Genomic DNA, 27604 nt, shown 5'->3' with positions numbered 1-27604 from the left:
TACTTAATAACATCTGACCTTATTAATTCCCATTTTTATTACATATTCATTGACAGTAACTGTCACAGCTTCCACTTAAGAACCAGAATTTCTACAGGATTTCTCTTCTGATCAGCAAACCTTGGTGATTGAGGGGTTCATCTAGCAGCTGTCAAGCTTCACTTTGATAATACCGAAGGAGAAGTCATAAGTCTAAAAAGGACAGCAATAGAAATAATGATTAAGCTTTGTAGCCAAGGAAGAAGTGCTCTTGCAGAATATGACCTTTCCTTAGCTCCTGTCTTTCCTTAGCTATCAGAAGAATTCAAATATGGGACTAGTCATATTAATCCCTAACAAAATATTAATAGAAATTTATTCAAATTCATCCAATTAAGAAAGCAATGGTTCTCTCTGTATAATTGACAGACCACACAGCCTTTCTGATATTCTTCCCCCTTCTCCCCTTCACCACAAAGGCTCCTAATTCAAACATTCTATCTTTTTTTATTAATTAAAAAAAAAAAAAAGTTTTTTAATTTGTCATTAATTAGCTTTTTTAACTCTGACCACATTACCAATAAGGAAGACTCTAAACATAAACGGATGAAAACTGCCAGGAGGGTGAGGAAGGGTAGAAATTCACTGTTACTATGGAATTCAGGTTGGGATCTGGGCCACAAATCCTCTTTGATCTTATACAGTGCTTTTAGACCCCCATTAATATCCTTTACTTCTCAGGCCAGGTAAACCCAGGAGAACTGTATAGTACATGTAACACTAGAAAAACAAGATTTCCTTGCATCACCAGTACAGTACACTTTGCAGTTGAACAACACAGCTGCAACTCAGCCCATCATAAGGATTTAATCCTCCAACACATGCTGAAGGTGAAATTCTTATAGTTATGGGGAAACTTCTCACCATCACCAGTCTGGGGACTGCAACCTTTGTTTCTTTGGCTGAAATCATTCTTGGACTAGTAGTTCAAATGGTCATATCTATATTAAGTTAACAGGCCTTGAGTTTTACATACGTAGGTCTATTCTCCCTTCCCTTGGGGCCACAAAATCAAACTGCTTGTTAAAATCCCTCAAATGTGAAGGAAGTTCTCTCCTATAAAAGAGAAAACGTCCATGAAAATCAAGAGCCCTTACTTGTATTTAGTATTTACAGACAAGCACTGAACACAGATGATAGAATAAAGGAAAAAATATTTAGATTTCAACTTCTTAGGAAGGATTCAAGATAATATTAAGGTACAGGCAAATTTCATTATACTGAGGTGCATCAATAATTGAATTAAGAGAGGCAAGTTGCTTATTTTCATTATTTCCCTCTGTATTATTCTGTATTCCTCTGCAAGGACAGTAATTCTTTTGCCCCTTGAGACAAGCCAAAGGGAGAGTAAATATTTTCAGAGAGGATGAACACATCTCTGAGACACGTGAGAGTAGCCCTGAGAAGCAGGACTTGGTTGATAGAAAAGCAACTTGAGCTGGCAAATGAGCACTTGCAGAAGAAAAAGTTGCATGAATTCTAAGTGTCACAGCAGTGTGAGGGAGGTGACTCTTCCCCTTTGCTTTGCTCTTGAGACCCCCCCATTTGCAGTACAAGAAGGACATAGAGTTGTCAAGAGTAGGTCCAAGAGGGCCATGAGAATGATTAGAGGGCTGGACAATCTCTTCTGTGCAAATAGACTGAGAGAGCTGGGGTTGTTCAGCCTGGAGTAAAGAAGGCTCTAGGAAGATGTCATTGTGGCCTTCCAGTACTTAAAGGAAGCTTAAGGGAAAACTGAAGAGGAACTCTTTATCAGGGCAAAAAAGAGGCCCCATGACAGAGGAGAAGAAGTAGGATGTTTTTAAGGTCCTTTCCAACTCAAGTCATTATACGATTCTATGTGCACTAAGTTTCATAACATATATTCTTTGCATAAGTCGGTGCTTTCCAATTGTTGAAGTATTAGAGAGCGTAAGTGAGCCAAAACAAAAACAAAAAAAAAAAACTGAAACAGGCATGAGGAAAGAGTTTGCCTTCACCCAGAAACTGTGACCTAAGTCTCTCATTCATTCTACCTTAATTTAAAATGTCAATTATAACAATAATAAAAACTGAGTTTTCCACTAATTTCTGACAATAATAAAAATGAAGTTCTGGTACGAGCATCTTTCACTCATAAACATGCAGAAGCAAATCCTAACACGTGAAATACAAACACTAAACCAGTGACAGCTATACTGATAAACTGAAAAAAGGAAACTATTTCTCCTGTTAATTGGGACTTTGGGACAATATGCAATTTTATAAATCACGTAAGTAGTATAAATTATAAAAATGAAACTATTGCATGAAATTGTCTTTTTCACATTGAATACATTTTTTATGATATTTATAAATGCATTTCCATGAAGTTCATCATTCCTCCCTTAAAAGTAACAATCCTAGCTAGCAGATACGATTTTTCTGTGAAATCTGAAAGACCCATCAACAAAACAACACTGCAAGCACTACCAGAACATGACAGAAGGCTTTGTACTGTTGGTAAGAAAAAGCTTTTATAAAACTTAATTTACCTTGACAAGAAGTCTGTGAAAGAGAAACGAAAGGGATATCCGTATCGTATGATTTTGACCATGTCTAGGACACCAATATACTGCAGTTGAGCAGACACATAAAAATTGTCAAAAGTATCCGGCAACTTGGAGTTGTTAGGCTTTATACAATGAATAGAATGTGGCGTGCAGTTCTGTAGCTTCCCAATAATATCTGTGAGTGATTTCTGTGGGAAAAAATAAACAAACAACACAGAAGAGGTATCAATCATTACTGTGCAGGAAAGGCAACTGCACAAAACATATGCTCTTGTAGCTTTTTAAAACAAGTAATGTCACAGCCATGTAAGTGGCTTACTCATGAATATGATTTTTTCTGCCACTGTAATCTGTAGAGACTAATTCTGCCTTTTTTGGTTGTTGTTATTGATGTTGTTTTGGTTTGTGTTTTTGTTTGCTTGTTTGTTTTTTGTTTGTTTTAATATTTCTGTCCAGAAAATGTTTACTAACCCTGAGTTGTACTGCCACAGTGGTTGGGCCCCCTCGTTCCAGTTTCTGAAGAAATGAGGATGTCCCCTTCTTTTTCAACAGCTGTGGGAAAGAAGAGCACACAACGGCATCTTTAACTCAAGATGGGCACTAACAATTTGCTTTCATTGTTACACAACTTGATAACAAAGGCAAACATTTACATAAAGAGTATGCCATTTACAATGATTTGGTTTTCAGAAACAATTGGGAAAGAGGATAAAAATCTGCCTGAGGAGGTATGACTAACAATAAAATTCTGATTTCAGAAGCAGCTGCATACCACTGTAAAGATAATATTCCTTTTCTGAATAATTGAGCAAAGCCATACGGCTTGGAATTCTACTGTTGAAGCAGGACTTGTGCAGGTAACATCCCATACAGTCTGTATGTCTACAATTCTGTAACTCTGAAAAGTTTCCTTATGTCTTTGGCAGATGCTTAAGTGGCTAAATGCAAGCATGGGTAATTAGAAAATGTTGAAGGCAAATCAATAATATGAATATTTTAAAAAAGCTCTCTTCTTTTCCTGTATGAGTGAATGCAGTTCAACTTTTGTTAAAGTAATTTTCACCTATGTTTGCCAGAAGTTATCAGTAACTGTATATTATGCTAGAACTAATGTTATCCTTCCCATGCATCAGAACTGGAAATAGAGAATTAATTTATTTTATACTGTTCTACTTCCTATCTTTGAGGGAAAAAAAAAGGAAATAAAAAACCTAAAATATATCCCATTATCTTTTTTGTTAAAGTTTTTACAGAAAGACTGGGAAACTACTTCATTCTACGATTTGGCCAAGATCTTAGATTCAAATGTCTGTATCAAGGCTTTTAACTTTTCTTTTTATTGCCTTTCTTGAGTCCACTTATACCATAAAACTCACTTTCAATCAGGTCAGCACATTCTGGCCCACTCCTGCAATTTTCCTATTGCTTTAAAGAAGGGTCTATTTCCACAGTTTGGCCTTCCACAGCCAATTTCCATTAAAAATATTGCAGCGTTAGCAATTCTCTATTCACTTTGCTAGATTCTGGAGATCTTTATTATTTCAAATCTTACTTAATAGGATGCAGTAAGATTTTAAAGGCAGAACAGAAAAGTGAGCTATTTGCTACAGGTTTTTTTCATAAAAAAAAACAAAAAACAAAAACAACAAAAACAACAACAAAAAAAAAAAACACTAGCCTTACTATGATATTTCTTAGTTAATGTTTACAAAATGTTTTAAGAATATAACTAAAAATTACCCCTGTACTCACCCATTTCTCCCAACAAATTAAGTCACTAGCCCTAGACCATTAACTGAGTTAGTGGAAGAGCCAGGAAAATAGCTCTGGATGCTAAATTTTTTGCCCGCTGTCCTGTTTTGCATACACTTCCCATGGGAAAGAGACATTTTGTTCAGTATGAGAGATAGAAAAGAAAGGAAGCAAAGCAAGAACCAAAAATGAATTTAATTCAATCTCCTTGGACATGTCTAGGTATGGCTTAAGAGCAAGACTACATCACCACAGCTGTACTTCTCTGTACTCTTGAATATACAGCTTTAAGGTGGAAAATATTATACCTCTAATCTACAGAAATAATGTATATGTAAAAAGCTCCTCAATCTCTGTTAAGAAGCCAAAGCCTTCTAAAAATCTCTCTTTACAAGCACAATATTTAAAAGCTTTAACCAGAAGGCATAACAAAAGTTTTGCAACAGACAAGCTCTTCAACAGTCCATGAAGCAAAGTGATCATAAGGAAGAGCAGTGAAAAGTCAGTGATGATAAGGGCCTTTTGATAGCGACGTAGATTCACATGACTCAGCTAACACTATGTGAACTGTGAAGCCCACTGGCTCTTCCAAAGGAAGTGACAGGAAAGCAGCACCATACATTAAGAAAAGATCACAGAGAAACTAGGGAGCAAGAGATGATGTCAGCAAAAGAGAGTTGTGAGAGTATTAATGAAAATATTTTTTCTTTTATGTGAAAAGGAAATACAGCCTTCATGCATCACAGAGACTTAAGAACCCTATTCCTACAAGTCCTTCTGTGCTCCAGAATTATGACCAGCTTTTGGTCTACCAGCTTTCATGTCTATTTTGGGATGGATTCACTGTTCTGTTGGATCCTGCTACAAGAAGAGTGTTGAGTTCAGAGAGGTAGCCCTCTCTTACCTCTGACAATATGTTCCAAAACAATGAAAAAGTCACCCGTCAAATCTGAGAGGTCTAACAGTAGGTAAATACATGGCCATCTGCAGAGAAATCTGTGATTATATAACCTAACAAATTGCTAGGATGGCAGATGAGAAGCTGAAAGGACAAGGAAATCATAACAAACTCCTATGTGACCTCTGGACCTAGATGTGACCTTCTCTTCCCTGGATATTAAGGAGTCTAGAATACTCACACACAGCAGCATGAAAACCTACCATTTTATATTTTACCATTTTATAACACACATTATGGATACTATATGTATCTGTCTCAGATTTCAGCTATAAAAGGAATAACATCCTCTGGTTGATAATTCTTGTTTTAATGTCCCTCTTCCATTTACTTCCTCTCTTTTTTTTCTTTTTTTTCTTTTTTCTTTTTTTCCTTTGTTGCCTTTTCCCTCAGGATAAAATCCAATAAAAATACCGTAGTTACGATTTTCCAAAATGTAGTCATTTCAATTCTAAGCTAATGAAAAAATGCCTGTTACATTGCATTTTCAATTACAATAAGAATAACAGCAACAAAACAATAACATCATTTTTAGCTTATTACAGTGGATTTTCAAGGCTATGCAGGTGAAGGGAAGAAATTATGTGAGACGGGACAGTTACAGATGTGGACTTGATCCACAAAAGAAATTAAGCACTTACCTACTTCCAGCTCCTTCATGAGGTGTCTATTCCAAAAAAGCAGTAGTGTTGGCACTGGAACTGCTTAGATATATTATGCCCTGCTTCAGTCATCCAGGACTGCATACTACCTAGCTTAAATTAGGCGAATTTAGTATCTACAAACTAAGTTGTGTACTGTCTTACTTGTATAGTTCATCTCAAAGCCCACCTTCAGGACACCAAGCAGTCCTTGCCTCTGTGGGCAGATGAAGGATGAAGGTCTCAACCACCTTCCATTTAACACCCAATAGTTTAAACCATTCTCACTGAATCTAGAAGATCTGACTTAATTTATTGTGCTTCCCAAAGGAATTTGAATACTTTATCTCACTCTTAAGAGAGTAACTCCTGGTTAAAAGCTATTTTGGACTGGTGAAAAGCCTCAGTTTCAGAGGTCCCAGCTGCATGGTGTTTCTCTCAGCTTCATTAAGTTTCTAACTTGGACATGCCTTTCATGCTTCCTTCCATGTATGGGACTAGGATCTTTTTCAAAAGCTTAGGAAACTTCCTTTAGGAAGCTGTTACTATGGTAGAAAGGCACCTAAATGCACCTTGTGATGCCTCAGCTGTTAGCTAAATATATTTTCAAACCAACACCATTCACTTCAACTTCTGTTTTCCACTGAGATTACTGACAAGAACAGTAGACAAGAATTACAGTACTGTCAGCAGTAAGGCTATGAGGAAACTCCCATCGCTATTTTGTGGAAGTGCCTGCATAAAGCCCTCTAAAAGACACATGAGAGCAAGCTCCTTAATCCCATGGTAGAATCAACTTTGTGCAGCTGTAAGCCAAAAATAAAGTTGCACAATTGAAGAAGCCTGGCAAGGCAGCTGGTGCATCGAGGAAACTACTTACTTTGTTTCTAGAAGGAGGAATTTCAAACCTTTATCAAGAATGGACTCTGCAAACCATGTGATTTCTCCTCAAAAGAGAGATGTCGCATGTGACATTAACAACTACATTTTTAGTACCCTACCAAAGTTTAGTTTCTTTGTTATTCTTTTTAAATTTTGCAGCTGACTTAACTAGCAGAAAAAGAGGCAAGTTCAGAAATTTACACGTTTGATTTGTAGAAACACGCAAGTTTCATCTGTTTTCGAATCCTCTGAAATATTTATACACAAGTAACTATATAAACTAACAATTTACAGAGTTCATCTTCATACAAAACCACAGAACAGTCATAAATTCCTACCTTGCTGAGCTCCACATATTTCTTTGTTTCTCCACCTGCACAGGCTACTGATGTTTTTTTATTCAGCAGTGCTGCTTTACATCCTTTGAACTTAAGGGAATGATATGGAGGAACAAGTGATCCAGTCTGTGTCAGTTTGGACTGGAACAATTGATTGATGACTACATTTTCGCTGGCTAGAAAAAAAGAACAAATTAATGTGTGAAAATAAAACACAGTTTAAAAACCATACACATAAAGGAAGGAAAAATATGCATCCAGTAACAGACAATTAAAAAAATAAATGTAAAATGAATGGACATCCCAAAAACTATTATTTTATGCACTGACAGATACCAAAAAACATTCAGTATCTGAGAATGTTAGTCATCAGTAACATTCTTTTTAAACCTATTTAGGTCCTATTCTGAACAAAACAGAACAGAAAACAAAACCTCCTAGGCTATGATCTGTCCAAACTTAATTACTTATGTTATAATCACATTTGACTTTTGTTCCATTACTGACTACTAATATACCTATCTATTAAAGCAATGTAAGAGATACATGATGCACTATTTATCTAACAAGTAGCATTTAAAAATGATCAAGGCACTTGGCAGCAGTCAATTCTGGACAACCATTGCACTAAAGAAAAACAATTATGTAAAATATAACATAGAAATAGACTAAAAAAAAAAGGCTAGATGAAGGACAGAACTATAGCAAGCAAGTTCATGTTTCTTTGCATCAAAATCACATTGATCACATCAAAATATTAAAAAAATAATAATGCCATACGTATTTTTGATGCAGTGTGATAACTAGCACAGAACAAATTACTTTCAAGAGATGTTTTTAAACTAAAACTGTGAATCTTAGGACAGATCGAATGTTTCATAATAATTCCGGATAATGAATAAATGGAATAAAGGTCATTAAAAATGCCATTAAGTTTAGCATAACATGTAGAAATCTTCAGTTTACAATTTAATAGCTGAGTAAAGATATATTTACTAGATGTTTACATATAATAGATTTGGTTCTTGTTTTCTGTGGGGATTATTATTGCTGACTTAACACCAGTAATAAAGTTATGAGAAAGATACTAAAGCAGATACTTGAATAAATTTCAGCACTATCGGTGGACATAGTCCATTTCTTAAATATGGACAAATGTAATACGTAGCATTAGGAAAGACATTAAAATTTGCCCTTCAAATCAAAACAGATAAAACCTGCATTAATAGTATCTCCTGGTTCATCTACAGGACATGTATGTCCCACCTTCGAACATATATATGAAAATGACTTCAATGTTGTTAGTGTATTTAAAGGTTTTTAGCTGAGTAAGGAAACTAAATTCAATGAAAAACAAAAGAAGAAAGCATTTAAGTTGTACATCTATATAACTTATGCGATTGACACAAAAGGAAAAACGTCATTGACAATCAATAGTTTCAAGTTCCAAAAGCCTAAGTCACTTAAAAAAGAAGGAATGTAGCCCTTAAGTCACTTAGATCCTTTTAAATATTCTGCTTTCAGAATTTATCCATTAATTATATTTATTATTATTTGACTTGTTAATTATATATACTCACTCGCTGCAAATCAAATATTTTATATGCAATCCAATTCTTAATTCCTCCCTTTTAACAGCTGCATAGATTATTAAATAAAATAGCAAAGATGATGCAAAAAGAAACTGTTTGAGAGAATGGAAGAATGCTCTCTTGTAGAATACGCTGGAAATTGATGATAAAACTTATTGTGCTATTTGGTAGATAATCATATAAATTCCAATAGTGAGAACAGGAACTATAATCAATAGGATTATATTCACGATTAATTATTTCCTTTCTTTTCTAATCCTTCATGTATACTATTTGCCTTTGAAAAACATCAATTATTTTACCAGAGAGCTTAGTTTCACAGTAAAATTGCTAAAAAAAAATATACGGTAACAGCACGGCTGATTTGAAAGACAAATCTTTCTTCCAAAAGATCTCAATTTCTATTGAAAGAAATACAAATATGTAAGATATTAAGGGAAGACTGCACTAGTTGGAACAAAGACAAATAGCATCTCAGGGTTTATTGACATTTCCCTGAGGAAAATGTTGTTTTTCTTCCCTGAAAAACTAAATGAATTAGGTTTTTAATTATCCAATTATGAATCATTAATTAATAAATGGAGATGCATTATTAGGTATAATTATACAGTATGCACATGGAAAGGTATTTAATTATGTATTTCAATGAACATTTGTATCTATTCACCGGAAAACAAGAATGCCCAGATGATGCTGCTTCTAAAAACGATACTCAAGCAGTGATGATAAGGATGACTTTTTTTTCATTATTGGAAATAAAAATATGTATGCACTATCATAAAAAAATGAAAATCAAAGTCCAGGTTTAACATCTTCATTTCTAACAACAACAGCAACCACAAAACAATTTACTTACTTTTCATTACAAATATGAGATTCTGTGAAAGGGAATCTTTATTTTTTTCTACTGCACCAGCAATTTCGTAAGTAACCTATAATAAAATATCGTGACATCATTAGTAATGATTACCGCACCTATTAGAAATATTACAGCAGTAGAAATGAAGCTGTGGGTTTTTTTTTCCACTCAACAGTTAAAGTCTGGCACCAGGTAATGTCTTTCAGTCCTTTCTTAATAACAATACTAACCAGAAGAACTGGTTGCTGAACATAGTGTCTCTGAGAAATTTCATCAGATTGATTCCAACACACTTTCACAATGCAAGGCTGAATCAGAAGTGTATAGAAAACAATAACATAAACATTACTTTCCCCACAGGATGAGGGCATCAGTCCTAGCCCATCATGTTCACACCAATCCTAGCAGACACTCCTGGAGCAATCTGACTCCCAGTTTACAATCACAACATGCTCTAGTCATTTATACTGCTTCTGGATGCAACTTCAGTCTATAGGTTATGTAAAAATTCCATTTACCCTTCTAACAGCTATGTACATAAGGACTTTGGAAGACATCAGCTGACTGATGTCATAATTTCTAGAGCAGACTGTCAAAGTGTTTCTCCATCTGTCATCTGAATGCAGATAAAATAACGTATGTGTTTGGTGCTCTGAAGTGAACAAAACCCAATGCTCTAGACAGACTTCCTGAAGGTACATCCAAAACAATTATGTATGTCCAAGTGCCTGTTTTAATATTGAGCCTACCACAGCTCCTACTATACAGAATAGCACTGAGACTGAAATGCAGACACTGAGTCTGAAATGCCAGTTAAAACTTTTACATCACTATTATCTGATTTCTTTGCTCTCATCTTTCCAAATATAAACTTATTTTGTTTAAAGTAACAACATTTTACAACACAGAAGGATTAAAATAATAGAGTGAAACAGAATTTTTATATCAATAATCTGTGATTATGTTTTACATCTTGGCTGGTAGGGCAACCAATACTAAATCAACTTTGGGCACAATTTTAAAAATCAACTGTGCTACCAAAGTTCTTTTTTGAAAACTAGACCAACTACAAATGATGGGATTTATCTCACCTTATGTAAGTATGGGTGAGTACAACTCAGACACACATGACTTCTGTATATATGCAGGAAAAAGGTGTTATATATCATGACTCATCCGCCCTATTTTTCAAGGGGATGCATTCCATTCTAGCAAGAGCTTATTCCCAACCACTGTGAGTGTACATTAGATGGCCAGCCCCGATATGCAAGTCTCCAGCTGCAGCTGAGGACACTTAGCTAAATGAAGCAGACACACAGAGTCTAATGGCTACAATCCTTCAACACACCTAAATTCCACCAACAAACCATGATGATGCCCAGCTTTTATCTGACTGGTCTGTAGAAGAAAAGCAAGGATTGGACTTGCTAGACTTCAAGTTCAGCACTCAGAGAGAGTTAAGTGTCTAAATCAAACCGTTCCTTGAACAGGAGATGCTCTGGAACTAGTTTACAGGAAATAAGTATGCAATTCCACCTGGAATTGTAGTCATTTAATTTGGCATTGTAGAAAGATGTCTACTGCCACCCAGAACTGGGCTGCCCTTAACTCCTTCTTACAACCACTCTTTCAAGTAAACCGACTTCTTGTCATTTATTCCTGGTGTTTCTATCTATCTATCTATCTATCTATCTATCTATCTATCTATCTATCTATCTATTTATTTATTTAATATGGTCAACAATTGTGTTTACTAATATTATAGATGCTACTCTTCAGAAAACATGACAGAAACACCCAATTCATACGGCAGATTCAAGGCAACCTAACTACAAAGCTTAGAGCTTCTTCAAGGCCTGCTACCTTACTGACAACAAAAATCAGCCCATGTGACAGGGAAATGCACATTTTGCCAGTTCTGCTAAACCTACATAGTGAATTTCAGTACCTTCTGCTGACTGAGGTGGGACATAGTTTCTTGCCTCACAAGGCAATTTTGTTAGCTTGAGAGGACAGGCTGTTCTTCACTGACAGAAGCTGTTTCTCCTCTTTATGTTGAGACCTGGCATATTAGTTACATTTCTAAAATTTTTCTGGATCATATTCTGTTAATTTAGAATTCTGTGCTGTATGCAGGCATAGCTTTAACTTAGGGAAGGTTTTCCTTCTCATCATTCAAACTCTAACATCACCCCTATCCTGGAGCTTGGTGTACTTACTCGTGTCCCTGCAGGTTCAGGCTGTGACAGTACCTAAACCAGTGCTTCCTGTTTCTCGGATGGAAGCTCTCATCATTACACTACTACACGAAGAATAAGTACTATTTCATAACTTTCTGAATGAAAGGGAAATTTGACAGAAAGCTTACTTCCGAAAAATAGGTGGGTGTTTGGTATCTTTTTATGTGGATAGCAGAAAGAAGCTGGTTAATTCACAGAGTTTAGAAACAAACTCTGGCTTGCACGATAGTAGAATCCAAAGAGAATTTTAAAGTTAAACAGAAAAAATGACCTACTGACAGCAATATCACCAGGAGTAGGTAGATACTTGATGAGAATTTCTTAAAATAGTTTGTTTTTCTTTACCTTGGGACCATGTTTTTAACTAAAATCTGTTTTAAATTTTACTGAATCTATGTCCCTTAGGTATTTGGGGAATTTTTATCCCTGTATATTTAATAAAGCTGTAAATTTATAATAAAGATAAGTAACACTAATCAGTTCATTAATTTTCTTTTCCATTGGGTCATTTGACAATTATGTAATGCTATCTCACTCATGAAAAAGATTATATGACTTATTATGTGTATAATCTGTTATACTTAGCAATTGTCAGATGATGTAATTAGTATGTCATCTGCCATGGAAAAAGTATAACAATAGATTACATTAATTTCCATGACGGTTCCAATAATATATAATTTTTAACCGTATCTCATAAGAACATACAACATAGTAAACTATTAGAATAATTTAAGTACATTATTAAATGTTTTCAGTGTACTTAAACTAAATGTTCTGCAATATTGGTCCATAAAAGATAATTAACAAATTAAATTCATAACACTGGTTCCTAATTAAGCATCTTAGGCTTTGACTGAATTAGAAGAGAATTACTATTGATGGGAAGAGTAGGTAAGTATAGCAGTGGGAGATAATACATTATGATTAAATGTGTACACTGAAATGGAGAAAGTTCAGTACTGGGAGTAGTATAATACATCACCAACTTCTAGAACTACATTCATAAGACATCTCTCATAACACATAAAAAGCATAAATGTTAACAGGATTCCCTCCCACAAAGACATTGCTAACTCTCTGTAACTTTCCCATAGTAAATTGGTAAATTAATTCACTGCCTAAGGACATGAAAAGTGACTCAATGAAACGGCACTCCAAAGTTCAGTATTTGTTAATTCCACAAAAGAGAAAAAGAAGGCCTCTCCACAGTGCCTATTTTGTTAGTGTTATCCTGGCCCCCTCAGGGACACCAATCTACAGAGGAACTCTGCCTAAAGCATGTGTATTTCCTCCACTTATTTCCCAGTGGTTTTCTGAAGTAAATGTGGCCAAAACTCTGCACTAATTAGCACTCAAGCCCAGTGTATAGCTATTTTGAGGAAGAAAAATCCCAAACAAATGCTATATGATTCAGATAGAAATTGTACACTAGCTTAGCTCATAGTTCTGGTATTATAAAATACACTCCTTATTCCCACTTCTGTTTATTGTAACTGTTTGATCTGTCTTGCTCTATACAATGAACATTTCAGAGTAGCCAGAAGGTAACCAAAGGTAGCAAGGTCTTTAGATAATATCTGAACCTGTTGCTTTTATATAAAGAGTGCACAGATCTATGTTGTTTTGTTTCAGTAAAACATTAAAAAAATAAAGGGATTGAATTTGTTTCCCTCCTTAAGATTAGAAAGGAAGAGAGCTTAAACTAAGCATACTGGTAATGGGGAGCTCAAAAAATCATTTAGTTCTGCACATTCAGGGTAAAATACTGAGTAATACTTCTAGTATTACTAGTGATAGTATTTAAGAACTTGAATCTATCATTTTTCTTAGGATCACTGGGCTTCTCACTCTCCCAAAACAAGTCTTGGAAAGCAGTTAGTAAATATTTTTTAAACATTCTATAAAGTCTTATTCTAACATTCAGATATAAATAGTATAATATTAAAAATAGAAGGTATTTAGAAAGCAAAGGGGAGAGATGGTTTTTTTTATTATTTTTTTTATTAAGCTGAGCCTCTAAATGAGCGTCCAAAATCAAGTCTACTTAAGGAAAGAGAGAGAGAAGGAGAGAAAAGGAAGGGAGGGAGGAAAGGAGTGAGGAGAAGGGAGGGAGAGGGAGAGATGGAGGGAGAGAGGGAGCAAGAAGAAACAGAGAAAGAGAGGGGAAAATGTACAACTATCTTGTCTGTGTGAAAAAGCGAATCTTTGTCAAATAACCTTTATAGGCTTTGGTATAGCTTAGACGAGACTGATTTGATTGTTATGTCTGGGGATTCAGCCTGGGGAAAAAAGATAGAGAAAATAAAAGCATCCTTATTGATTAATCCATCTCCTTTTGTTTTTTTGATTTAGAGGTTCAGTTTCAGAGTCTGCCTGGGATATATAAGGCATTTCAGAGACAACTGCATTGGTGAAGGTGAGCTGACAGCTGAGAGGTATTTTTGAAATGTGCATTGCTGAGAAATGGCACAGACATTGATCTGCACTTAAAGGACATTATGTGTACTGCTTTATAGAGCAAAGAAGTTGGTCTTTTGGTCTGAACAATTTATTATGGTACTAAAAGTCAAAACAGCAGCAAGGAAATAGTGACATGGGGCTTACCAGATTTGTTGATGCAAGTATAAATTTAACTGCATAAAGCTTAAATCATGACACATTATTCAGATTACAAGAACAATGAAATTGCTCATTACCTCAGACAGTGATATGTTAAATGTCACTACAGGTAAAGCTGTGTCTCTTGGCCATGTGCTAAGATAATACATTTCTGGTTTACTTATTAGCATATTGATTCTTCCCTTAATAATAATAACAACAACAATTTTGAGTTGCCAAGTAAATTTCAGTGATGGAGTGTTATTCTTTAAAAATTGTGACTATCAGTAAGGCTGAGATTTCAGAGGCGTATGAAAGCTCTATATGAAGCTCTATATTACATGAGTGCAAATATTAATGTTATCAAGAAAAGCACCTAGAAATTCAGTATTATACATTTTTAGTAGTTTCAGACAATGATTAGATGTATTGATCAATCGCACCCCCAAAATACCTATTTCCTCCAGGCAGGCCCAGTGAGAAGCAGCAGGGAACACCTACGTTTACACCATGCAGCAGAAACAAAGCAGTAACCTCTACAAGCAGATTTTTTTCCAGAAGAGATCAGACTGCTGGTGTTCAGGGCAATATGTAAAACAACTTTCAGATAAAGGCTTCCACGAGAATTTTTAGTCTTACAAAACCTAAATCATTCTTTTCTACCTTCTGCCTGAACTGAACAGATAAGCATTTGTCTTAGAGCACTTGGATACCAAGACATTAAAGGGCTCTTAGAAGAGACTTGCAATACATCAAGGCATTGTAGGATTCTGTTCAGCTGCAAAATTAAAACTAGGACATAAAGTAAAATACTTGATATTATCAAGTACTATTATTCTCAGTAGCCTTTGCTAAGCATGTCATCGTGGAGTTAACTACTGTATCATAGTGCTCCTGCAGATAAAGGCAGATACAGTGTTGTGCAGGCATAAGAATAAAATTCAAGAGAAACGAAGAAAGATTTATTTGTTTCCTTCCACAGGATGGTTCTGTCACATTTGTGTAATACAGTATTCTCTCTAGGCTTTCACTGAAAAATCTCACTTACGCACTGATCTCTTCTGTGTGCAGAAGCTTACTTGTGCATGTTGTTTTCCTTTTCTATCTCACTTTTTCCATTCCAAAGCAGTCAAGAGTATATGAAAAAAAAACAACTAAGGTCTCTCTGAAAGGTATCATACATAGAGATTTTCTTTAAGCATTGTTTGTCTAGAAAATCAAGCATGGATTCCAAATTTCGTGTTGTTATCCCTTACATATTACTCAGAGCTTCTTCCCCATACTCCTTCCTGGATTCAATTTGATTCTGGGTCTTTCCTGACCATTATCTCTACTTCTCTTACTACTGCCTGTTCTGAAATAATATAAGGCTAATTAGGCTTGGAACAATAGTATGGTATGTGCAGTCCTTGGGAAGACTACTGAGCATAAAGCATAAGGGAACAGGTGATACTTCACAATGCATAACAATAATCAATCAAAAATACGTGATAGTGGAAAACAAAGAGAACTTTCCTGTGACTATCCTAAGATAAAATATTGAGATATCAACATGTCAGTTGTCTTCAAGATTGCACAGACACTTTTGTGTCAGTTATAACTTCCTTGTAATATAAGGCTAGAGATACTGGTATTGTTCACGAAAGACTGCCATCTCAATTAAATATCAGATGGCAGGTCACTTCAGTAAGGCAGCACTTTTAACAGCTGCTTTTTCCAATATAACTGCACATGTGAGCTGCTTAAATAGCTACTGTAATGGTAGCTACCTGTGTTAATACATCAGAACCCAGTTCTTTTTGGAGATATAGCTACATACATAACCTGTTGAAAAGGAGCCTACACCAGATCCAACTTGGAACATTAACTTTTTTTTGCTGCAGATGTCACAGTTTCACATTGACTGTGAACTACAAAGCAGTTAAAAGTTTTGTTACCTAGGGGAAATCAGGCTGTCTGCCCTCACCTTCTGTTAGACATAAAGCCTACATTCAGTGTTACTTCCACAAACAGTAACACAGAGCCACTGCTTGAATACAAATGATTGAGACTAGAAATGAAGAATTTTGACTACCTGCCACATTTTACTGGTAAATCTTCTTCTACCCTCTGTGTCTGGTTCATCTTTCAGCTATACTCATGTAAATACAGAAAAGCTTTACCAAGTTAATGGTGAAGTTAATCAGAGTTACCAAGTTAATCAGAGAAAAATTGCTGTAAGTGAAAATAAAATCCTCCCTGGTTGTGAATTTGGGGATTTCTGAAGGTAACAATACAGAGGAAAACTGTTTCATACCAAACTTGTTTAAACTCATTTAATTGCTATCAGACTACAAAAAATGAGTACCAAAACATGTCAAATTATACTGTCACTTCATATATGAAATTCTTATTTTTGAATGCCAATAAAACTTGATGTATTTAAAGTCTGATCTTTTAACAAATTTTGTTAAACGTAAATCACAGATAACTTATATAAAATACGTACAACACATAGTAATAGCGCAATCTCAAGAACAGCATCAGTAGTTTTAAATACTTGGTTTCTTTAAATTCAACTGAGCAAGATGTAGCCATTGATTAAAAAAGAATACATGTAAGTAATCATTTAGTTGAACAGTGCTATCATAAGATTTTACGTAAATTCCTATCATAAATCCAGGGAAATTGCAACCAGTGATAGCTCAATAAGAGTTCCATGACATAGGAAAAGTACAAGTGTCTTTAAAGATCTTGCTCAGTCACTGTTAAAGTAGGGGCTGTTAAGCGCTTGCACAGGAACTCTTCTCTTTTGGCAGTGACATGAACATTTTAATGCCATATGGTTGCAAAGTACAACCTGACAGTCTGGCATAGCTCCTAGGCCAATGTAAACCGAAGGATCTCCACTGACTTCAAAAGAATGTGTGAATTTATTTTACTTGAAAAGCCATCTATTTATTCATAATTTTAGATCAAATGTTATTACTATTATTAGAAAAGGTCAAACCAAGAGTCTATGTAACAAAAGAAAAAAATGTAAACAACCATGCAAGGATAAAACACACATTAATGAAAAGTGTACTCTGGACTACTCACAGTTTAAGTTTCAGAACCTGACACCCGAAACTTCAACATTAATAAATGTTCCCACCCAGTCCTTCTTTCCAAAGTAAGAAAACTGCTTTCATTTTCAAGAAATCTGCTTATTGCTGTGATTGTGATATTAATACAGATGCCTTGCTGCTGCTTTCTTATCAGTTCTCTGGTGTATGGAAGCTTTTTAGAACTGCCTTGACAAATTTGGATAATCACAACACAACTATAAGAAAATATATTTGCCTAAGAACTACAGAACAGAATTACAAAGAAATTTAGACATCTAGTGCCCTTTGTTAGCTCTTCACTCAATCACCTTACGTGCTAATAAAATTCACAAAACATTCATTACACTGTTATCTAACTCTGTCTCAGTAGCAGAGGTATTCAAATCATTTACCTTTGGCAAATAATTTGGGCTTAAGTAGAAGGCCTCATGATGAAATTAGAGCCACCAGGGAGATATTCGGAGTATTTAGGTTAAGAATTTAAGTACTGCCCAAATACTCTTTATCCTTTCCATAATGACCATAGTTCTATCATTGGCCAGGAACAAATTTCCCTGCGTCAGAACACCGCTGATGCCAAGTGAGAGCCACAAAATAGACCTTTCTATATATATTTCAATATATTGCTGCAAAAGACAAATCTGGTCAAAGAAGCCAAGCATGTACAGCCCTATTTCTCATCTCTCTGGACAGCTCAGGGGACATAATGTTTCCTAGAGATATGACAGAGCCAGCAAGTCTTATTTTGGAGGCAAGTCTTGAACTTATCTCCCAAAGAGTACCCACTGCCAATAGTCAGTAGCATAAATCTGTTCCACCTATTTGTCATAGCAGAAAGTGTTATCAAGTGGAATACCTTTAGCAACACCGATGAGAGCTATTTTTCTTTTGTTCTTATCCTCGCAAGAGCTCACTTCTGAATCCAAACTGATATTTTAGCAGCATACTGGAAAAACTCCCAGCATTTGCTACACGGAAAATCACATGAAGGTAAGATTGCTCTAATTACCTTTCAGAGAAAGGAGCAGAAAAGCTGTTACACTTGGTTTTAGCATTGTAATATGCATTCCAATCAAAAGACTTTATTATAATTGCCCTGTTTCTTGCTCACTGAACTCAATTCTTCTGTCTCTTGCTTAGGTAAAGAGAGGAGCACCTAGGTGTCAGTTGTTTGGTTGAGCTGAAGTACCTGCAGCGTCCATGTGGCTTCTGAAGCGATTACATAAGAGGTCACATAGCACCACTCCATCATGAAAAAGCCAGATTCTGCAGGCTTTCCTGAGTTCTTGGGTTTTTAAAGTCACCTAATATGCAAAGTCATCAACCAATAGCAAGTACATTCATATTTATGAACAACACAGTGCATGTGATCACAATATTGTAGATCCTACGCATATCAGCTGAACACAGATTCTCAGTTTGACAGGCACAAAGCTTGTACAGGATTCCATCAGTGAAGAGACAGCTCATGGAATCACTGCTTAAGACTTGGAGAGTATGAAAGAACACAGTGCTTGTTTCAGATGTTTGTTCAAATGTAAGGACTGATTCCTGCAACTTTCAATTTATATTCTCACCTGATTTAATTGGAAATTTTTTAAAAGAGATAACGGAGAACTCCAATTTATTATGCCTCTACTATTTTGTTAGCTTATTTCAAATACTGTGCCTAGAACAGAGAGAAGTGGCAGCACATCATATTAACTACAGAAGGACCGACCTGTCAGATTATTAAAAAAAAAATTAAATGTATAACTATTTCACTTGATTATGGCCGCAGGTCATTGTGGAGGGAATGTGAAAATGGGAAAGTACTAGAAAGAAAAGGGTAAGAGGACTATCTAACAAAACTGACTGTGCTTTTGCCATCAACAGTGACAAACATTCATCTTGTTTCACAGACAGATTCAGAGACACAGCAATGTTCTGAGATTTCAACGGAAAAAAGAGAGAGAAAAAAAGATATTTTAGTTAGATTAGCAACAAAATATGCATTTTCTTCTTGAACCAGATTCATACTGGTATCCATGGTACCTATAAATACAGCACAGGATCTGCAAAGAACCTTTACTGCTCTGAAATAAGTTCGGAAAGCAAAGTAAAAACCAACTAAAAGGGGATTAAACATTTATGCAAGATATTGCAATTTCCCCTCTTCCTAATGAAGCAGTGAAGACACAATTTAGGAGCTGGAGTTATGTAGACACAATCCTGCTAAAAACAGGCCTGCTCGACACATACCTATTCTGTAACACTATTAGAAAACACCATAGGGGTGTTTACTGATTCTATACACGTATTGCATTGATACTAAGCTGTAACCTGAAAATTTATCATTAAAAAGTGAATTGTTATTTACAACCAGATGTTGGACAGCCCTTGCAGAATTTACTCTTTTTCACAGACTGTGTGTAACCAATCACTCAAAGAACTTACCCGGCCAGCATAATGCATAACAGTGAAGGTAGAGCCCTGTTCCTTTGGTGCAAGGTTGCCATTTCCATCTTTTGTGGAGGAATACACTGTATTTGTGTCTGATGTATCTAGGTAAGACTGAATCCGTTTAGAAAGACTCTGTTCCACTGACCAATTAGATTGGCTTTCTTCATCTAGCATTGACAAAAAGCCTGACGGTTTCTGAAATGAAAAATAGACTTTTCTGTTTTTATGCAGCAGAATTCGTTGCTTGTGAAATAAAACAGCTTGTAATTTAGCAGGATAAACATGTAACACATCATCTTATGGAAAGGAAAGGAAAAAAACCCAACAATATAAATATTCTGTTAAGTCTCCAAAAGATAACTCTGCAATAAACTCAGGGAATAATATTTCATTTGTCAAAAATGATAATCATTGCTGATCTTTTAGGAAACTGATTGGGCTATGTTCTTGTTAGAAATTTTACACCAGAAAGTAGCTCCAGGCACAAAGAAAACTGCTGAAGTCACAGCAGAGACTGGTCAGTTCTATAGCTGCATCCAGAATACAGCATGATATGCAGATACTACAAGTGAATCCATGTGGGCAACGACTTTCTGTTACAACTTCTTCAACCCTAGATTGTTACAAAGCTGTTAGCCCTCAAGTTTTAAGAGCAGATATAATGACCACAGACTTTCTCAATAAACCAGAAAATACAGCAAAGCGTTGTATTAATCTGTGTTGTGGAGTATGTATATAAATACAAATGATATAAAGTGAATCTGAAGACTACCTGAAAGAAAAAATCCAAGGCTGCAGTATGGTTTCCTGGAGAGTACACAGTTTCTATGGTAACTCCTTCTTGTATACATTCTGTTTGCTCTTGTAGGAAAAGCACTTCATTGATATACTGATGTATCTTCTCATTGGTCATATTGATGCACAGCTATTGCAAAACAAAGAAAACATAAAGATTAGAAGTCTACTGGATAATTAATTGGTGTAGGGTTTACTGTACATCTCATATTAAATTTGATGAAACATCATTTCACAACATATTATCTCTCTGTAGACCACTGATTAGGAAGACCCTAGGGAAATTTACATTTTAACAGCTATTAGTATTATACTGGGAATAAACAGTTTTCTGTCTGCATAGATCACTGAGAATTCCTCATAAGAATCATCAAATACCATCCCTAACAAACAGTGCAAATTTATTCTAATTCCATTGATTGAAGTAGAGCAACTCTAAGTATAAACTGTTATGCTCAATGTTCCTCTGCTGTATATATTCAGGGAGACTATGCGGATGCAATGTGCTTTTTGAAAAAAAAAAGAAAATAAATTACACATTTGCTTAAGATCCCGATTATGTAATTATTTTAGTATTAGCAAATGTGTTCAAACCCTGCTTCCACACAGAAGAGCACCAGAACTCACTGGGTTTTGTTCAAATAGACCATATAAAACACCTAGCAAAATTTTACTAGATGACTCCCTCCATTTTATTGATATTCTAAGGGAAAGTTGGCAGGAAGACAGTCTTCAATAGAAAAGTTCAAAGTCTGTGAAGATAAATAATATAAAAAACTCTCAAATATTTACTTTGATTGCCTTTTAAGACTTTAGTGACACTTTCCTAAAATAAATAGTTCAAAACAAACCTTGTTTCCATTTACCAATAGGTGAGGCTTGAATCAGCTTATTCTGGAACCTTCTGTACTTTATTCAAAGTTCATAATCTTCAAAGTTTAATAACTTTGTTGAATAAATCTTAAACTATTTTATTTATATTAAAATGGAAATTCTAGTGGGGAATTCTAAAATCTCCTCCAATGGTGTATTAACTATCACTACGAAATTAAGAAAACAGAAACTCTCAGAGGGTTGGAAGACACTTTGCATGAGGAATGATGGAAGGAACGTCTGCACAAAGTTTCTTTTAACATTAAACCAGTCGCATATTTGTTTTGGCCATAAGCTAGACCTTCCATGAACAAATTGTAAAAAACTAATTCCACCAGCAAGACATGTCAAAAATATGAAATACTTAGATCAAGCATAAATATACAGGCTTAAAAAAAAACAGGTAAGGGAAAGACAATGAGAAAAGAATTATAGCTGCCTGAGTTTTCCATCAGCTCCTCATGCTAAAATAGCCACCTTGCATTTGTTCTACAATGAAGTAGGCCACTGTCAGTAACTATAAGAAGAAATAGAACAAGAAACACATTTTGTAACCAAATGTCTGTTACTAATTGTCTTTACCAATGCATGAAAGTGAAGACAAAAGACAGCTTCAAATAATAACACTGTTTTTTAAAAGCAGGATTTTTGTCTTATTTTGTTAACTCTGAAAGTATAAAATTGATTTATATTATTCAATTATTTAATGGAAGGAGAAAGCTTTTTAAACTTTGTGTCAGGCAAACATATGCTTTGCTGCTTGTTTCCCAAATTCAAATTCTAGTTCCAAAATCTCTTCAGAAGACTCTTAGCATTATTTTAGAAAACACGTATAACATCACAAGCTTATACTTCACAGGACATGTAAAGCTTTGACATGACACTTGCCATGTATATTTACAAATGAGATCTTTAGAGAGCAATTTAATTATTCCATTAATTAATTTTACCGTAAGAGAAGCTGACAAAATCCCCATAAACTTATAAACTCACTGTTCTATCTAGCAGTGGTTGTGAGCAGCAGCTTTGCAGAATGAGCACCAGGAGAGCAGCCAACGGCTGCTGAAAAGCAAAACACTCTCATCATATAATTCCCCATTTCAATGTTTTATACATCCCACAGGAAAAAAGGTGATAAACTGCAGGTTTTAAATTAAATGCTTGAAACAAGTTGCTGTAACAGTTAAAGCAGATGAAATGTAGAAATTTGATGAAAATGAACACAGCTACCTTTGCTAACTCATCTTCTTTTGGTCTGTCACATGAGGTTTATAAAATAATGACATGTTTCCTGTCCAAAGAAAAATTGAGAAAAGCACATGTACTTAATGTCACCCATGCAAACTAGATGGAAATGTAGCAGTAATGATTTTTTACCCAAAATAAATGTTGTGGGAGTACCTCTAAGCACTGTACACTTACTTAACTTTATGGAGTTACTCAGCATTACCAATGATGCTTCTTGTCATTAAATATGCTTAAACTACGCTTTGCATGCCTTTGTCTCCATTGTATGTTTCTTCACTAGAAACCTTCTGTTCCACTTTCCTTTCTAATCCTAACTCACTGTCATGTGTAGGTGGGAAAAAAACCCACACAATATATGTGTCAGAGTCTTCATTAAAAGGTACCTCTAAGATATTGAAAGAAAACAAAAGAAAACAAAAAGGTCAAGTTCAAGTCTTTAAACTGAACTTGAAGTAGCATGCAAATTGCAGTATTTGGAAAAAAAAAAAGGAGTGCCATCTGGTAAAACTGGTAGATTTTCACTACATTAACTTAACCTCTCTTTCTTTACTGCATTTGGCAGCATACTCAAAACTAAAATTAAGGTAGAAAATTATACTGTGCTCCAAAGTCTGAAAAGCAACTATCATTAATGTTTTGGAGTTTTTTTTTGTTTGTTTGCTTTTGTTTTTGTTTCCTTGCTTCTCAATGTATAGAAAATAACATCTGAAAAAGCATAACAAAAAAAAAAGAAAAAAAAAGGGAGAAACCAGTGGGGGACCAATGGATGTAAACATCTCCTGCAAAGCTTGCTTACACCCTTTGCTTGTGCAGAAGGATTAGCTCACTCAAGGGATGTATATTAAGAGCACTGAGTAAAGCTTACCCCTGTCATATCAACCCATCTACCAGACTGTATTTTTTTGGCCAAGACAGTGGAACTATGACAGCAAGTTTAATTTGTAAAGACGTGCTCCAGCTTTTCACAAAAACATGATTCTGAGATAATGGAAGGCTGAATCAACTTCTCAACTTCTGTTTACTAAAAACAGATACAGAAAATATTTTTAGATTGCCTAAAGGTAGGCAATCATTCATTTCTCAGAAGTATATTGGTTACTATTCCCTTATATCTGCTACTTTAAGAGAAAAAAAGACATACATAGATACACATATATACACGCATCTCTTTTGTCTTTTACTACTTTGTGCAACAGTTTCTGGATTTCCACGGCTTTTATGCAGAGTACCAATTAGAATAATTTTAATGAATGTATAACACTAGAAATTATCACTTTTCTTCCTTTGTTTTTTAGAACCTAATACAGAATTCTTGTGTTCCATGCAGAATCAGCACAAACTCATAGTGCTTCTGACTCTATCAGAAGAACTCAATTTCACAGAGAATTTATGTTATCTTGGGCAGCCTGGTCTAGTATTAGATACGGAGGTTGGTGGCCCTGCATGTGGCAGGGGTTTGGAACTTGATGATCCTCGACGTCCCTTCCAACCCAAGCCATTCTATGATTCTATGACAGTGCTACAAAGTTCAGTCTGAAAGTAATGTCTTCTATTAATTTCCAGAGAAACTCTACCGATATAAAGAGCACAATAACATTGTTTGATAAAGCAGATTATCAGCGAAAAATCACTCTTTTTCAACATTTTCACTACCATTAGCTATGCATTTTCACCAGCAACAAACAAGAGCCTGTATGCCACAGTCACAAAAAACTGCGCCAGTGGAGATGACCCACCATTGCTGTCACCACTGCTGAAGCACACTGCCCACCACCTCACTGTACTCACATCCATTGTTTGGTCTCCAGAAACGTTCAGCAAGCATCAGTGAATGACAGTGGATGCCATTCTTCCCACATGGAGGAATTCAGCAGCACACCTTTGCTTCACCTTCACTTCTATGTCAGACACCACTGTCAGATCACCCCTCTGCTGCCATCTTTCACACGGCAACAACGTGTAACGGAATACTGGTGGGAAGGCTCTGCCTCTACTGCCATAACACCAACGTCTGTCTCTGACATTGTGGGCCAACATAATAAAATAGAGAACATTCAGAGCAACCCTCATATATTAAAATTTTGTTATGTATATTTGCTACCTGAAAGTCCTTCCACAGGAAAGAGTCTGTAAAGCTCTTCCATAAAGGATAAAATTTCAGTACAAACTGGAATATACATCCACCTGATTTTGAACACACAAGAATATTAAACAAGCAAGGAACTAATAAGATAATAACAGTTCTTTATTTGAAGGAATCTGGACTTAGACATCCACACCACTTTTTCCCTCCTACTGCTGGTCATGAGTATGACCCCATGAGTACCCCATATGAGTACATCCCATGCTGTAATGGGATCAATGGGGTGCTGCTGTGAAAAAGCAAGAAGCCAGTTAAGAAAAGACCTTGGGCAGCATTTCCCCTATCTCCCTGTCTGAGAGTCTAAATTTTTAGATAAAGGATTTTATTTTCAGCCTCACCGTTTCTACTGTAAAAGAAAAAAGAAAACATAATAATAATAAAAAAAGGAGTATTTTAATGTCAGGTACAAGTCAGTGAGCATACTGAGGTAGCCAACTTTAAAAAAGACTAACATTGATTTTCCAGTGGCTTTCTGTAGCACTGGGCAGATAAGCATCCTGCCCAAATGAAACAAATGTGAGTAGAATGAAAAAAGTACAAAGAGACTGACGGGGAACAAGACTACAACATGACAAAAGCCACAAGGAGTGAAAGATTGTCAGAAACTGGGTCGGGGAATAAATTATAGCACAGGGTTGTAAGGCCCCTGAGGGCACTAATTCTTATGGTCCTGCTCAGTTTCCTCTGGGCCCCTCCCCATGTCTGTGTCCTGTATCTGTCCTAGAGGCCCCATGGCAGTGCCAGTTTCCAGACATGTCTTTAACTGCTCCTGATGGGACCCGAGCCCTGACTTGCTGCTTGCTGCCTCACTGCTCATGATGGTCCCAGTTACTGATCCTGGCTCTGCCCACCATGATCAGACCATGCATGACAGTGACCATTATGATGGGCATTACAGGTTCACTGGACAGGGCAGCTGGCTCTTGCTGTTTTCTGGTAGGGATATTAAAGCCTTCCTGTGCATGGAGGCTAGCTGGACCACATTTTTATTCCTCAGAACAGCTAACACCAAATAAGATTTATTTTTCTGTATAAAATTAGATATTGAATTGTGTTTCAGATTGCCTCAATGCAGACACTTGCGTACTGACCTCCCATCTGCTATCACTGAGACTGTAATGACTATAGGAATGTTAATTTATGTAACTTTTACCTATTCGTGTCTACCTATCTCTGTAATAGGCAACATGAACTTATATTTAGATAGCTAGAAAAAGGCTTATGGATGAGAAAAAGTAATTTATTTTAAAAATTATTTCATTATGACTGATTTGGCTAGAGAAGGTGACATGACAAAATCAAATGAAGTCTCAGCAAAGTTAAGTAATTATTTAAAAGACTTTCTAAACCTAGTAATAAATGCAGGCAAAAATTCCTGTGAACACAGCTGGACTGTAGAAGTTCTTTTGCCTCACTGTAGTGACTCTGAAGTGGTGAAGTCTTGAGTGGAGCAGGCAACACACTGTGCTCTAGGAGCCAGCTGACCACTATGGTAAAATGAATACAGCACTGAGCTGCCACAGGAGACACACTTCTCTACTACTGAACACACTTTAATAGGCATAGAGTTGAATGAAAGTCAAGAGACACTTGACTGTCTCAGTCCTGACTCAGATAAATCACTTACATTTCCTGTAAAAAAGAGGTTACAGTTTTTTCCGCAATTCATAAGAGGTCTACAGATGCAAAAGACCGTTCAAGAGCTAAATACATTACTTAGCAAAAGCTAAATATTTTTTCAGTTTATAACTTGATTTAGACAACAGAGAGGAAATACTCTATTAGAGCCTATTTTACTTAACTGCATTATTGTTTTTTTATAATCTTCCACAATTACAGATCTTGATTACTCTGAGTTTACATGTGAGAAAGATGTGCTACTCTTTCTACTTTACCATCTGGTCCTTCTGATATAATAAACATAGAAAGAATTAGGGGAAAATGATGCGGACAACTTCATCCACCTTCTCTCCTGCTTACGGCTTATATTCATTTGCCATGAGTTCATTTGTATTCTCTTGCAGTCAGAGAACACAGTGCCATAATGGAATAAAGAACACAGCAGCATTCCTTATCTGATTATTTGGAGTTGTGCTGTGAAGGACTATGGATAAGATCTAATCTAGATTTAAACATTATCAGAAGAGCAGAAGACATTTTCTACTTCTAAAGAAGTGCAAATTAAACAGAAAAAAAAAAGCAGTTGCTCTCAAATAAGGGTCCTAAAAACCACCAAAAACTGACATTGCTGTGTTTCCTGAAATGATTGCAACATATCTGACCAGAGAATCAAAGAAAGAATGGTGTAAGCTGGAAGGAACCTTTGAAGATGATCTGGTTCAGTCTTTCTGCTCAACAAGAGTTACTTAGAACAGGTTGTCCAGGACCATGTCCAGATGGTTTTCAGTGTCTCCAAGGGGAAGACCTCATCAGCTCATAAGAGCTTCCTGGGTTTCAGAGGGAGCCTCCTGTGCACATGGCCTTTTGTCTTGGCATTGGGCAGCACTGAGGAAAGCCTGGCTCCAACCTCTTTGCACTCTCCCTTTAGGTATTTGTATATTTTGCTGAGATCTTCCTGAGCCCT

At 35.8% G+C, this 27604-nt stretch overlaps 1 protein-coding gene across 6 annotated transcripts in view; it reads right to left on the bottom strand.

Moving 5' to 3' along the window:
* Positions 1-27604, bottom strand: part of MYO16 (myosin XVI) — a 373785-nt gene that overhangs the window by 81092 nt on the left and 265089 nt on the right. For all 6 annotated transcript variants that reach the window (XM_048957497.1, XM_048957167.1, XM_048957264.1 and 3 more), the window contains exons 22-27: positions 20734-20886; positions 19956-20156; positions 9590-9665; positions 7142-7317; positions 3042-3122; positions 2553-2758 (exon numbers count right to left, since the gene is read on the bottom strand). In XM_048957497.1, coding sequence (XP_048813454.1) covers positions 2553-2758; positions 3042-3122; positions 7142-7317; positions 9590-9665; positions 19956-20156; positions 20734-20886 — 893 coding nt within the window. The remainder of the gene's footprint in view (positions 1-2552; positions 2759-3041; positions 3123-7141; positions 7318-9589; positions 9666-19955; positions 20157-20733; positions 20887-27604) is intronic.

Source organism: Lagopus muta, chromosome 1, assembly GCF_023343835.1.
Source record: "Lagopus muta isolate bLagMut1 chromosome 1, bLagMut1 primary, whole genome shotgun sequence".
Taxonomy (NCBI): Eukaryota; Metazoa; Chordata; class Aves; order Galliformes; family Phasianidae; genus Lagopus; species Lagopus muta.
This window is presented reverse-complemented; position numbering and strand designations above follow the sequence as displayed.